This window comes from Ostrea edulis, chromosome 7 (genome assembly GCF_947568905.1).
Source record: "Ostrea edulis chromosome 7, xbOstEdul1.1, whole genome shotgun sequence".
NCBI lineage: Eukaryota > Metazoa > Mollusca > Bivalvia > Ostreida > Ostreidae > Ostrea > Ostrea edulis.
Genome location: NC_079170.1, coordinates 27,462,718 through 27,475,944, shown reverse-complemented (window position 1 = coordinate 27,475,944; position 13,227 = coordinate 27,462,718). Strand labels below are relative to the sequence as shown.

Below are 13,227 nucleotides of genomic sequence, written 5' to 3'. Positions count from 1 at the left end.
GTGTACGTTACTGCTGTTGCTGTATACAATGTTACGCAAAATTTAAATCAGAAAATGTGTTCTGTTTTTGTTCTAATAGAATGAAATTTAATTAATTTATTTAATTCTAAATTTGTAGGAATTATGTAGGCGTCACATAAGGAATCTTGCATAAAGTACTGGTGAACCCCAATTACAAACATTTCATATTTCACATATTTTTACTTAGTTTTACAAATTATGTCTGATAATCAATGGGGTTTCATCACTGGTGGCAGGAAAGCTTATTTGATAGAGCATTTGATAGAGATTCGGGATCAAATCCAGGTCTTGTCCATTCTTTTACATTTGGTGCTGGAGACTGAAATGTTAAAGGTCTGCCAGGGAATAAAGATCCTGGGTTGTGAGTCTCTGAGGGTGAATATTCCTTAAAGGAGAAAAGAACATTTTAATTGCTACTGACTCAATCACCAGTAATCATATAGCTCACTCGGTAAAGCACTTGAGGAGAAATTCAGAGGCCCTATGTTTGAATCCCGTGGTGGTCAGTTGCATTTTCTCCCTTCCTGTTACATATATATGTAAGTTGATTTAAATACATGTAGTAAGACATACAGACATCCTGTTGTCATACAATGATTGATTGTATGTAGTTTAACGTCCCTCTCAAGAATATTTCACTCAAATGGAGACATCACCACTGACGGTGAGGGGATGCAAAATTTAGGCCTATGCTTGGCGCTTACGGCCATTGAGCAAGGAGGGATCTTTATCGTGACACACCTGTTCTAACAGGGAACCTCGGCTTTTGCAGTCTCATCCAAAGGTCCGCCCCATTTAGTCGCCTCTTACGACAAGCAAGGGGGTACTGAGGACCTATTCTAACCCGGATCCCCATGGGTATTAAATAAGGGTCCAAAGTTTTTGATTATTTGTCAATAGATTTCAAAATCAACACAATGATGCGCTACATCATAAAGCAGTATTGGAAATTACATGTACTTTAGGGCTGAAACCAGGGTTGGCAAAAAAGTGGTCAATATGAGTATTGACCAGGCCCTTGGTCAATACTGGTTAAAACCGGTCAATACTGGTTAATACTAGTCGATTGAAAATTATTTTAATTGTCATGATAGATACATTTTCCATTACTTGTGCCACAATATATTCAGTATAATACATAGGGTCCGAAATTAACTTTTTCAAACACTAGTCCATACAGACTAGTGACTATCAATGTTTGCTATTCTGTGAAGCATTTCACCAGTGCATCCACTATCAGATGCAATGATGATATAGAATGATAAAGTTTATTATTGTTTGTGTCATGTTCATGGCTGGCAACAGCACAAACATTTTCAGCTGTAATTTTGTCCCCCCAGATGCATGTAAGAATAATAAGTACAGGTCGAGTCCAATTTATTTAAGCAAACACAATTTAAAAAAAAAAATGTATTGAACGGAAGATTGAGGCAATGAACAGTATCGACATTTTGGTGAATCGTTTCAGCCCAAATGTACTAGGTATATTGTTACAGTAGTACTGTTTCATTATGTCATTCTTAGATGCATGGTAATTGCAACTCACAAAAGCTTAGTATTTATATTTTTTTTTTTGACACAACACAAATGACCAAACTTAAATGGTAAATATCATATATACATATATACCTATGTTGATAAATGCCATACATATTGTAAAACATTGATGGCGATATAGTTATTATAATAATTAAGGTTTTTATGAAAACATTTGATATGTGATGTATTGAAATATATTTGAGGATATTAGTGTTAGTTACGTAAAGTAGCAAACCAAGATTAACCATGTATTAAGTGGAATTTTTAGCGAGGCACAAATTTAGCAATTTTTATCATAAAACTTAGTACATATATATATTTGGCTAGAACTAATTTTAATGACTTTATACCAAGAAAGATAACTATTACCTAATGCATTGCTAGTGATATTCAATTTTATCGATCTCAACACGCTTGCTAATAAAGCCAAAATTAATCCTCACTAAAAATTCTGCTCAATATGCAGTATATTGAATATTGAACAACAAAATTCTAAGAAAAATAAAGCCTTAGTTGGTACCAGTAATACATGTTTACTTTTTAAACTCCAGAAATTTCAGAGCTGGCCTCAATATGATGTTTTGTTTTGGAATGGTATGCATATCAAATTATCATTATTTATGGTTCTTTGCATTTTATTATCTGTGTCTTTTAGGACTGTTTTATTCTGATTTTATTGATTTGAAGTTCTTTCCATAGAACTTTGCAATCAATTCAAAAAATGAATTCAATTGAATTGAGAAGTGAATTCACAGATTCTAAGTAGCAAAGATGGTCTAGAGAGTTATTGTCATAACTCAGGTGTCAGTGTTTGTGTCGGCATCAATCTAATTAAGATAAGATGTTATATCTAATTACATGCTCACTACACAAACATCTAATAACATCCCATAGAGGGTCACATCAGAGGTCAAATTTGCAACAGCCAATCAAATTTCCTGCTTCCTATTGATAGTGTATTATCCCACAATATTCCATGCATTGTTTACATAAGGAAGAGAGAAAATGGCAGCACCCATGATTGTGACTTGTTTATCACATGTTTTTGTTTAAATTTTAAACTATGGCGACATCGGGGGATCTTTTCATGTATACTTCAACAAAGAAGACATTTAAGTATCTGTTCTTGTTCATTTTTCAAAACCTCAAGATCAAATATCTTCAAAGCAGTTTTAATCGCTTCCATTTCTCTTCATCGGTCACCATCTTTAATAAGTAACCAAATATAGTATATAATGATGATTCTCATTGGATGCCGATGGCACTTTCGCCTTTGTGGCGATTGGTTACTCTTTCATGCAAATTTGACCTATGAAGTGACCCTCTGAGATGTTGTTAGATGTTTGTGTAGCGAGTATGTGAGCGGATCTAACATCTAATTTTAATTAGATTGTGTCGGCATCATACTGTGAGAGAACAACATTTCATTTGGTACCATGACTTGTGACCTTGGAGTTTGACCTTACTTTCAATAACTTTAACCTTGACTATATCTTTTGAACCCAGGGGGATAGGGCTTTGATATTTCACATTTAGATGTCTTGTGATCAGACCTCTCATTTGGTACCAAGACTTTTGACCTAGTGACCTTGACTTTGACCAACTTACCAAAAACTTTTAACCTTGGCTATATGTTTTGAACCAAGAGGGATAGGTTAATTATAGCTATGCTTCCCAGTGAGCTTCGTTGTCTACAGAAATATTTCATGTGGTTTGAAATTTACTGCTCTCAAAATATGAAAATTGGAAAACTTGCAAATTATGAAGTTTGCAAGGTGATTTTTTACTGTCAGACATTTTTATGAAAAAAGTTAGTACAAAGAATTCGATTAATTTCGGACATAATAAGATAAAATTGACACCAAGCAATACAAATTTTGCATTATATACAGTGCATACACTATGACATAAAATATTTATTGTTCATTATCAAATTACATGTACTCATAAGTCATGTTACAGCAATGTTTTGGATAATACCAATATTTTTTGCTTGAGTCCAGTGGCTGTATATACTAGTGTGCTGGGTTTGGTTGTGTTTTTTTTTTTTTTTTTTTTTTTTTATTTTATTTTTTTTTTACATGCTTACAGAATTTACAACTTTAAAATTTCTTCCGAGGTCTTCAATGCAAATAGTATTTAAAACTATGGATCAGAGTTGTCAATTTTTTAAAAAAAGATTGACAGTAATAGAGTATATGTTATTTTTTTATAATATTTTTATCGTGTAGCCAAATTAACATAAATTAATTATCAAATATTATTTATATATTTCATTTATGGGCATTCATATTCCTTAATCAAATTCTCGATACTGAATAAATATGAGATGCAGCGTTGTTTAAGGCTCACCGGGGAAATTCACAGTACTCGATAGAAATGCATCTCACTGCTCTTCACTGACGTATGACATCATAATGAAAGAGTTTGTGACACAGAGAAAATATAAAAATATTTATATCATTATTCTTTACTCGGTGGAGTATGAATACATTGGCTTATTAAATATTCACTCTTTGATATTCTATTTATTTCTTCAATTTTATACATGTTATTATGTAATGCTGTTCATTATTTTTATATTCCCCACAGACTGTTATACTCATGACATGATTTGTCCAGGGTATATATTGATGAGATTTCACATGAAGTGTATCTCTATCAAATTTTCGGTTAATTACGCCATAATCATTAGCTGTTGGGTAAGAAATGGTCTTTGATTGATTGTTTAAATATTATTTAACATCCCTCTCGAGAATCTTTCACTTATAAGGAGACGTCACCACTGTCGGTGAAGGGCTGCAAAATTTAGGCCTATGCTTGGCGCTTATGGTCTTTGAGCAGGGAGGGATCTTTATCGTGCCACACCTGCTGTGACACGGGACCTCGGTTTTTGCGATCTCATCCGAAGGACCGCCCCACTTAGTCGCCTCTTACTACAAGCAAGGGGGTACTAAGGACCTATTCTAACCCGGATCCCCACAGAATAAATGGTCTTTGAGTGATATCTCTCATATTATGATTCATCAATGAAATTATTCAAGAAGCATTGAATCTATCTAAAATGTGTTCCTTTTTAGAAATGCAAATCAAATTAAATAAAACCTGAGGTGGGGGGGGCAGCATTCACTGATGTTTCTATCATGATGGTCATTAGTTGTAAATTAGTAATTCATTGTAGATTTTTTTAAAAAGTGCTAAATATTACACATGTGAAGTACTTAGCCATGAGTGTAATCCACAGAAGTATACGAACAGATTGATTGAATAGAGAAACCAAACAGACTTTGTGAGCAGCTCAAGAGGAATAACTCTGTTACACACTCGTTTATTCTGTTACATAGTGTTAGATCAAGCTTTATCCAACAGCCAGTTCTTTCTGTTAGTAATTTTGCTAGACTAGAATCTTAACATAGGCAATGCATTAGATTCTTTACCTTTTCATTTAGCCGTTAAACCAAAGTTGATAAATTTTAATTAAGAAAAATACTGTGTCATACAATTTTAGAAAAGTGACACTTGGACTTCAATTTTTTTCATTATCATCCACTTAATATAACATTACTTCCTAGTCGTGATAGCTCAGCATTTGCTTTGTGACCAGGGGGTCGGAAGTTTGTGTCTCACTTATACCACGTACATTAAAGTGTGTCAAACCTCAGATGACATAAACATAGATAGTGATATTGCTCCGTCACTAATCTCGTTCAACATTTAGAAGTGTCAAGAGTTGCAGGCCTTTTGGATATAATGTTAAAAATGTTCGACATTTAGAAATGTGAACTGCAGGCCATTTTGGATATAACGTTAAAAATGTAGATCTCGTGTCATTGAAGAAGCAAATGCAAACTCTCATCTCCCTCTCTCTCACACACACACCCTCCATCCTGATATGATGGGCATATACACATTAAAGAATCCTCACTGCTAGGCACTGAGCACCACGGCAGGCATAGTGATAGTACTTCACCTCAAGATGAGTGAAGAATTTCCCAAGGGATATAAAACAAATCAATAACACAAAATAAATTATGCTTTCACGTAAAATATTCAAATCTGATTTGGCCAGAAATGTTTGAAAAAAATATAATATCGAATTTCCTTTTTGGAGTAAAAACTACACCCACCAGGGCGATGGTATCCAGCGACAGGAAACATCGCCTGACATCCAGCGACAGGAAACATCGCCTGACATTGTTGACATTACGGGTGATATTGCACAAAATATTAGGTGCGTCCAATTGATGCACATACTGTTCGCCATAGATTTTTGAAATAGATATGATCGGCAGACTGTGTAACAAAGTGATATGTTGAATGAAAAACTATTGATAAAAAAAAACCGATTATCTGCAGCCTCCAGAGTGTACTCTGTAACTTATCACAGAAAATAATAAATACTTTTTTAATCATTAACTGAATCAATTTTACTATATTGAAATATTCTTGTTACATTTTAAAGATAATCCAGATAGAATGTTTTGTTGACTTTTTGTGCTTATAGTTATGGTAAATGTATGACATATTCAGTACGTTAAAACATCCAGATTTTCTCCCTTCCGAAACCACTGGCAGTCTCAATTTGACAATGGTTTTCTCAATATGAAAAATTTTCATCTTTGCTCTGAATTGCAGACACTATTTTTAAATTGCTGCAGTCAACACATCTTCTTTGGATCAGTTTTGTTTTTGTCATGTTTTTTTTTTTGTTAACACAAAAGATCCCTTTTCTTGAGTATCTGAGAGAAAGATTTCAATGCATTTATAAATAGTCATGACAGGTTGTGTTTTAAGTTTTAGTAAGACCATATTTCATTTTTGGCAGTTTCACTGACATATTTAACACATCATTTCACTTTTACATTTCAAAAATATCTATTGTAATATTGTGTGTGCCCACTGACTGTACTTCGTCTATTTTGGTCGAGAGGTTGATGCAGTTATAATGTCTTGAGCAGGTGCTTTGCATCCAACAGATATTATATCTATTGAATTTGATGTAGATAGAAGATGGGGGGGGGGGGTTATACAGATTTACTATGAAGGTGGCAAAGACCGATGGATACTATAACTGCATCAAATACAAGTATGAAACATGCATGTACGATTAGTTAAGCATAAAAGCTTGTGAGTTGAGCAAAATTATCTTAAATAAGGGGGTATCTAGGAACATGTGACGTCTGTCTGTAATTCATGCCTGGGATATCACTTGTGTTTGAAAGCACATGATTTATGTGCTTGACATATAGATAGGTTTTGACCCTAGTATGTTTTGTACACCAGTGTATTTAGACATGGTCAAGGTCATTGGGAGAAAAGTGTGATATTCTTTTCCATATCATTAAAAATGTCAAGGTCTGTGGGAGAAAAGTGTGACATTTTTTCCCATATCATTAAAAATGTCAAGGTCATTTGGAGAAAAGTGTGATATTCATTTCCATATTCAAAATGTGCATTTTCTTGAATGCCATGAAAGATGTAGCCATAGTCACATAACTTGACATTACCACAAATGCGTGTTTTCGTTATTGGTGAGAACAATTAACTATGTCAAAATGTGATGACCTTAATTTTTCTTATGTGGTATGCATTTTCTGAACACAGTGCATGCATGATGTCTTTATACATGCACTTTGGTGAGAGAGAAAAGAAGGAAAAGTAAATAGGACACAGTATTATTAATGATATGTCATGATTTAATAATCTCAGCATTGTGTGACCCAAATCTCATATGTTCTGAACTTCAACTCTATTCTTTTAACACATGCAAGATGTCTTTCATTATAATAACTAATTCATACACAAATGAATGGTTTTACTTATTTCTGACCAGGCGGATCATCCCTATCTTGTGGACCTATTTTTAGTACAATATGTTGAGATATATATATATATGTGCATTTCATCTTGATTATTTTCTGGAAAGCTTTCAAATCTGCATGATATTGGAAATCTGATATTTAAACCTGTCACTTGAGTGATGACGTCAATCAGAAAAACACCAAACGATCACAATTTGTTCTCATCGCTGTTTTCTATCACTTTGGTAGTAATATTTACCTCTGACGAACGGTTTTTTAAACACCCTGTGATGAATTGACAACTTGAAGTGCATGGAAAAACTTATTTGAAAAATATATTCAATGAACAATATTGCTGACCAAAGTTCTTATGCAAAAGAAAAAAACACATAAATAAAAATGAAACAACATCCAAAGCCGCGACTTATTGTGTATTAAACGATACAGGAAATGTTTCAACAAATTTTTAAAAATCTAAAACGAAATAGTCTCATATGATTAAGCGTCATTGCACTATAATTTCTGTGGGTGTTTGAAGGTGTGAAGAGAAAAAAAATCATGCAGTGGCAGTACAAATTATGAACGTCACAGTCATGTTTCATTTTGTATTTTACAGGAGAAGACTTCTATTGAAGGATCTCTATTTGTGTATAAAAGGTAAGTGCTATTGCATGCTAGTGGATGAAGTTATATAGAACAATAGAATCCATTACAGAGAGTGGCTTCTCTGCTGGGCATCCCATAAAACAGGGGAAATGTAGTACAGGAGTCCGTGTCATGTAGTACGTACTGTATGATATTGAATGCATCGTGATGATTAAGTATACTCCCTTAATGAGGTATTAAATCACTTATATGCACATGGAGAAGAGTGTTCATAACAGATTGCTTGATATTCACAAGTGTTCAGTGCAGGCCCCATAGGGATAGAAAAGATGAGACAACTTTTGAAAATTTTAAGATTTACAGAGAAAATTCATCTAAGAGTGTAATTACCCCCTCCCATTTAGTATTCTGGTGCTGTGAGTATTTCTCCTTCTATTTAGTATTCTGGTGCTGTGAGTATTTCCCCTTCTATTTAGTATTCTGGTGCTGTAGTATTTCCCCTCCCATTTAGTATTCTGGTGCTGTGAGTATTTCCCTCCCATTTAGTATTCTGATGCTGTGAGTATTTCCCCTCCCATTTAGTATTCTGGTGCTGTGAGTATTTTTTTTCATTAGTTCCATTTGCACTGACCTTCATTAAATTTTTTTTTAGAAATTAAGACACAATACTAGACCCAGGTTGTATCTCACTGATGGCCCATAGGAAACAATTGTAAAATGAAAATCATTCTCAACCTTGAACTGAAGGGGTCATTGTACAGTGTATATATGTAAGTGTACAATGACAGATTCTGTAAGCGTAGCAGGAATGTTCATGTTGACAGTGCTCAGCAACAATCTATTGTCTAAAGGTATGCGAGACTAGCATACTAAGTTCAGACACTCCTTGCAAGATGAGAAATTATGGAGCATTGAAGAGGGTTTCTTGTGCCAAGAACCCAGAAACACATGGAAGGGTTTATTATTTTCTCCAGTGATTTTGTTCTGGAACAATAATTACCGCGATTGACTAAAGTGTCGGAGTATAGCCCGGTACACACAGTATGCGGGTTTGTGTTTTCCACCAATACATGTAAATGTTTCATCGGCGAGAAATGGGAATAAATTAGGTCGTATTTAAGAGCCAAAAACTACATATATTTAATGCTTAGAAAATTGACAGTTTTTGCCAAGAAAAAGATTGAGAAACATTATGACTGGGTTTTTAGGTATTCATTAATGTTTCTGGTGGAAGAACAAATTCTTCACATAGCTAGTCTTTCAATGCATCATTTTTTTAAATCCTGTACGTAGATCTATCTTTCCATGTTGTTTTAAGTTGAACATGTAATATTACTTTTAGTGACTTAGCAGTGACTTGGTTTATTTCCCACCACGTTTTGATCCACCGATGAAATTGGCTTAGATCAGGTACATACTGAGCTCATATTCTTAATGGTGACAAGGTAGGGTAATACATGTCCCCAGAAATTCCTTGAAGGGAGGTGGAATCATTGGGGATGATTACTGGCTGCCGTGGATAATAAGCCCCCCTTGGCAAAGTGTGAGAATGAGCCTAATTCATAGTGACAGCATTGCCTCAGTGCTGCACAGAGTAACGTGTTTAATCGTACTTCTGTACAAGCCAAGTTTTCTCTGTCTGTCATTAATTAAGTGAGATTCTGCTCAACAGAGATTAATGAAAATACCTGAATTGAATTTTTTGGGTTGTTTTTTTTTTTTTTTTTATATATAAAACTAGCATTAATCCTGTTTACTTCAACATCATGTATTTTTATAATGGTGAGAATTAGATATATTTAAAGTTCATTTTCTCTGGACATATGTATAAGGTCCTGAATCTGTATAAAGTTTACCTTGTGAATAATGATGCAAGCAATGAAATGTCTGGTCTACGTTTTTCCTAATCCACACACAGCATTAGGTGTTACTATACAAATGTCTTTATGAGGACTAGTGTAATTCATATAAATTGTGAATGAATTAAGAGAGACAGTATTCATTTAAAAATCAATCTGCCACCTTATCTATGTATTCTATGCAATGATATTTAATCACTACAAAAAAAAAAATGAAACCTGCCCCCTCGGGCTTCCACCCCCAGATGTAGATGAGGTCAGAGAGAGGACACTCAACTGTCCATCATGGGGCCAGAGGTGTCCATGGTAACCTCAGTAATTAGCAGCAGCCCTGGAGAAAGACTTACCTGCAATGAGTCAGAAGCTGGGCAGCCTCCATACCGCCTGGTCAATGTCACATACTGATGTTTGATCCGGTGATAAAGTGATTTGGCAATAAAATTCCAAGAGCAGAGAAATGTATCACACACAATGCTATGAGATAGATGTTGAGAAAACAGCAGTATTATGTTTGCTGAAGCAGCTGACTATAACCATGCTCGACAAATGACTTTGAACTAAATTAGCGTGTAGGTAGAGACACCAGCAGAGCTGAAGAAACAGCTGTAACTCGCTAAAACCAAACCGACTCCTCGTGTCTTCCGCTCTTTAACCTCAAGTATGTAAACTGCATGTTTGCATTGGAGAAATTGTGTTGCAGTATTGTCAGTTCAAGCGCTTATCGAATGATGGGGAGTCAAGGGTTTATATAACACGGAGCAGTTTTTTTTTTATTCTGCGAAATGGAAAACAATTAATCAGCACAAATATTTCCTGATTTTGGGGGAAACTTAGAATTTGCCAGCCAGCAACAACAATTTGGCGTGCGTATTACTAAATTGCCGACAAGTTAGTAAGGTGTTTCTAGACTAATTCTTTTGTAAACCATTTCTTGCATAATGTTTTGCCTTTGTTGGAAGTCTGATTAAAAAGAGCTCCTTGCTGATGGCAGGGGGCTGTTATAAGTTAGATTCACTGCATCAACACACTTTTCATTGATGCTACTAGCATCATCATTATCTCCTGGAAGTGTGGATGTCAGTTTTGAAAGTTCATATGAACTGCTCTGGGGGAAAAAATACTGATGATTGCCTTGATATTTGAAACAGACCTCCTATGGCTAAAAGGTGTCAATATAGTACACATTTATAGGTAAATATCACTACTGAATGGACACTGATAAATCCCAGCTATAACAGACCATTGTATTGTGTACCTGCATGTAGGTATGGTGCTGTTCTGCCCAGTAACTCCCTCTTATAGAGATCTTACAACACCAGAGTACAAAGTCTGTAAAGGTACAGTCACTATGTCCTATACAGATCTTACAACAACACCAGAGTACAAAGTCTGTAAATGTACAGTCACTATGTCTTATACAGATCTTACAACACCAGAGTACAACGTCTGTAAATGTACAGTCACTATGTCCTATAGAGATCTTACAACACCAGAGTACAAAGTCTGTAAATGTACAGTCACTATGTCCTATACAGATCTTACAACACCAGAGTACAAAGTCTGTAAATGTACAGTCACTATGTCCTATAGAGATCTTACAACACCAGAGTACAAAGTCTGTAAATGTACAGTCACTATGTCCTATAGAGATCTTACAACACCAGAGTACAAAGTCTGTAAATGTACAGTCACTATGTCCTATAGAGATCTTACAACACCAGAGTACAAAGTCTGTAAATGTATACTGCTCAGGGAGTCTCATAAATTGATTTAAAATTATGACCTCTACAGGTGTTATTTGGTAATTGATCACCTCTTTAGATTGTTTGTGATGCTTTTAACTGTGGTAACATCATGTGGTTGTTTGGGGAAATTAACAACTTCTTATGGCGATTTGGGGGGGGGGGGGGGCTATTGAGAAATTTTCTTCTGTATTAACTGACTTCATCAGGTTGTTGTTGGGTAATTGTAACAACTTCTTCATCAGGTTTTTGTTGGGTAATTGTAACAACTTCTTCATCAGGTTTTTGTTGGGTAATTATAACAACTTCTTCATCAGGTTGTTGTTGGGTAATTATAACAACTTCTTCATCAGGTTTTTGTTGGGTAATTATAACAATTTCTTCATCAGGTTGTTGTTGGGTAATTATAACAACTCCTTCATCAGGTTGTTGTTGGGTAATTGTAACAACTCCTTCATCAGGTTGTTGTTGGGTAATTGTAACAACTTCTTCATCAGATTGTTGTTGGGTAATTGTAACAACTTCTTCATCAGGTTTTTGTTGGGTAATTGTAACAACTTCTTCATCAGGTTTTTGTTGGGTAATTGTGTCAACTTCTTCATCAGGTAGTTGTTGGGTAATTGTAACAACTTCTTCATCAGGTTTTTGTTGGGTAATTATAACAACTTCTTCATCAGGTTGTTGTTGGGTAATTATAACAACTTCTTCATCAGGTTGTTGTTGGGTAATTATAACAACTTCTTCATCAGGTTTTTGTTGGGTAATTATAACAATTTCTTCATCAGGTTGTTGTTGGGTAATTATAACAACTCCTTCATCAGGTTGTTGTTGGGTAATTGTAACAACTCCTTCATCAGGTTGTTGTTGGGTAATTGTAACAACTTCTTCATCAGATTGTTGTTGGGTAATTGTAACAACTTCTTCATCAGGTTTTTGTTGGGTAATTGTAACAACTTCTTCATCAGGTTTTTGTTGGGTAATTGTGTCAACTTCTTCATCAGGTAGTTGTTGGGTAATTGTAACAACTTCTTCATCAGGTTGTTGTTAGGTAATTGTAACAACTTCTTCATCAGGTTTTTGTTGGGTAATTGTAACAACTTCTTCATCAGGTAGTTGTTAGGTAATTGTAACAACTTCTTCATCAGGTTTTTGTTGGGTAATTGTAACAACTTCTTCATCAGGTTTTTGTTGGGTAATTGTGTCAACTTCTTCATCAGGTAGTTGTTGGGTAATTGTAACAACTTCTTCATCAGGTTTTTGTTGGGTAATTGTAACAACTCCTTCATCAGGTTTTTGTTGGGTAATTGTAACAACTTCTTCATCAGGTAGTTGTTAGGTAATTGTGTCAACTTCTTCATCAAGTTGTTGGGTAATTGTAACAACTTCTTCATCGGGTAGTTGTTGAGTAATTTTGTTTTTATTATGTCTGAGGAATTTTTAACTTGTCTGGTAGATTTTCTAAATTATCCCTAATTTACCAGTCTGGTAGATTTTCTAAATTATCCCTAATTTACCAGACATAATGTTTGGTAGATTTTTACGCTCTTTTGCCATCTCTACATATACAAGCGTGTCATTCAATTTTTTTTTACAATGCTGGTTACTATAATCCCCCCTTGATAATGACAACAAAACCACGATGAACTTCACTGTTTGTAT

The 13,227-nt window shown here is 34.7% G+C and overlaps 1 protein-coding gene across 3 annotated transcripts in view; it reads left to right on the top strand.

The window, feature by feature from the left end:
- Positions 1-13,227, top strand: part of LOC125657025 (mRNA-decapping enzyme 1A-like) — a 42,416-nt gene that overhangs the window by 366 nt on the left and 28,823 nt on the right. For all 3 annotated transcript variants that reach the window (XR_008796806.1, XR_008796805.1, XM_048887655.2), the window contains exon 2: positions 7,978-8,018. Coding sequence is in view for 1 of the 3 variants with exons in the window: in XM_048887655.2 (XP_048743612.1) it covers positions 7,978-8,018 (41 nt within the window). In the remaining 2 variants the exon portion in view is untranslated. The remainder of the gene's footprint in view (positions 1-7,977; positions 8,019-13,227) is intronic.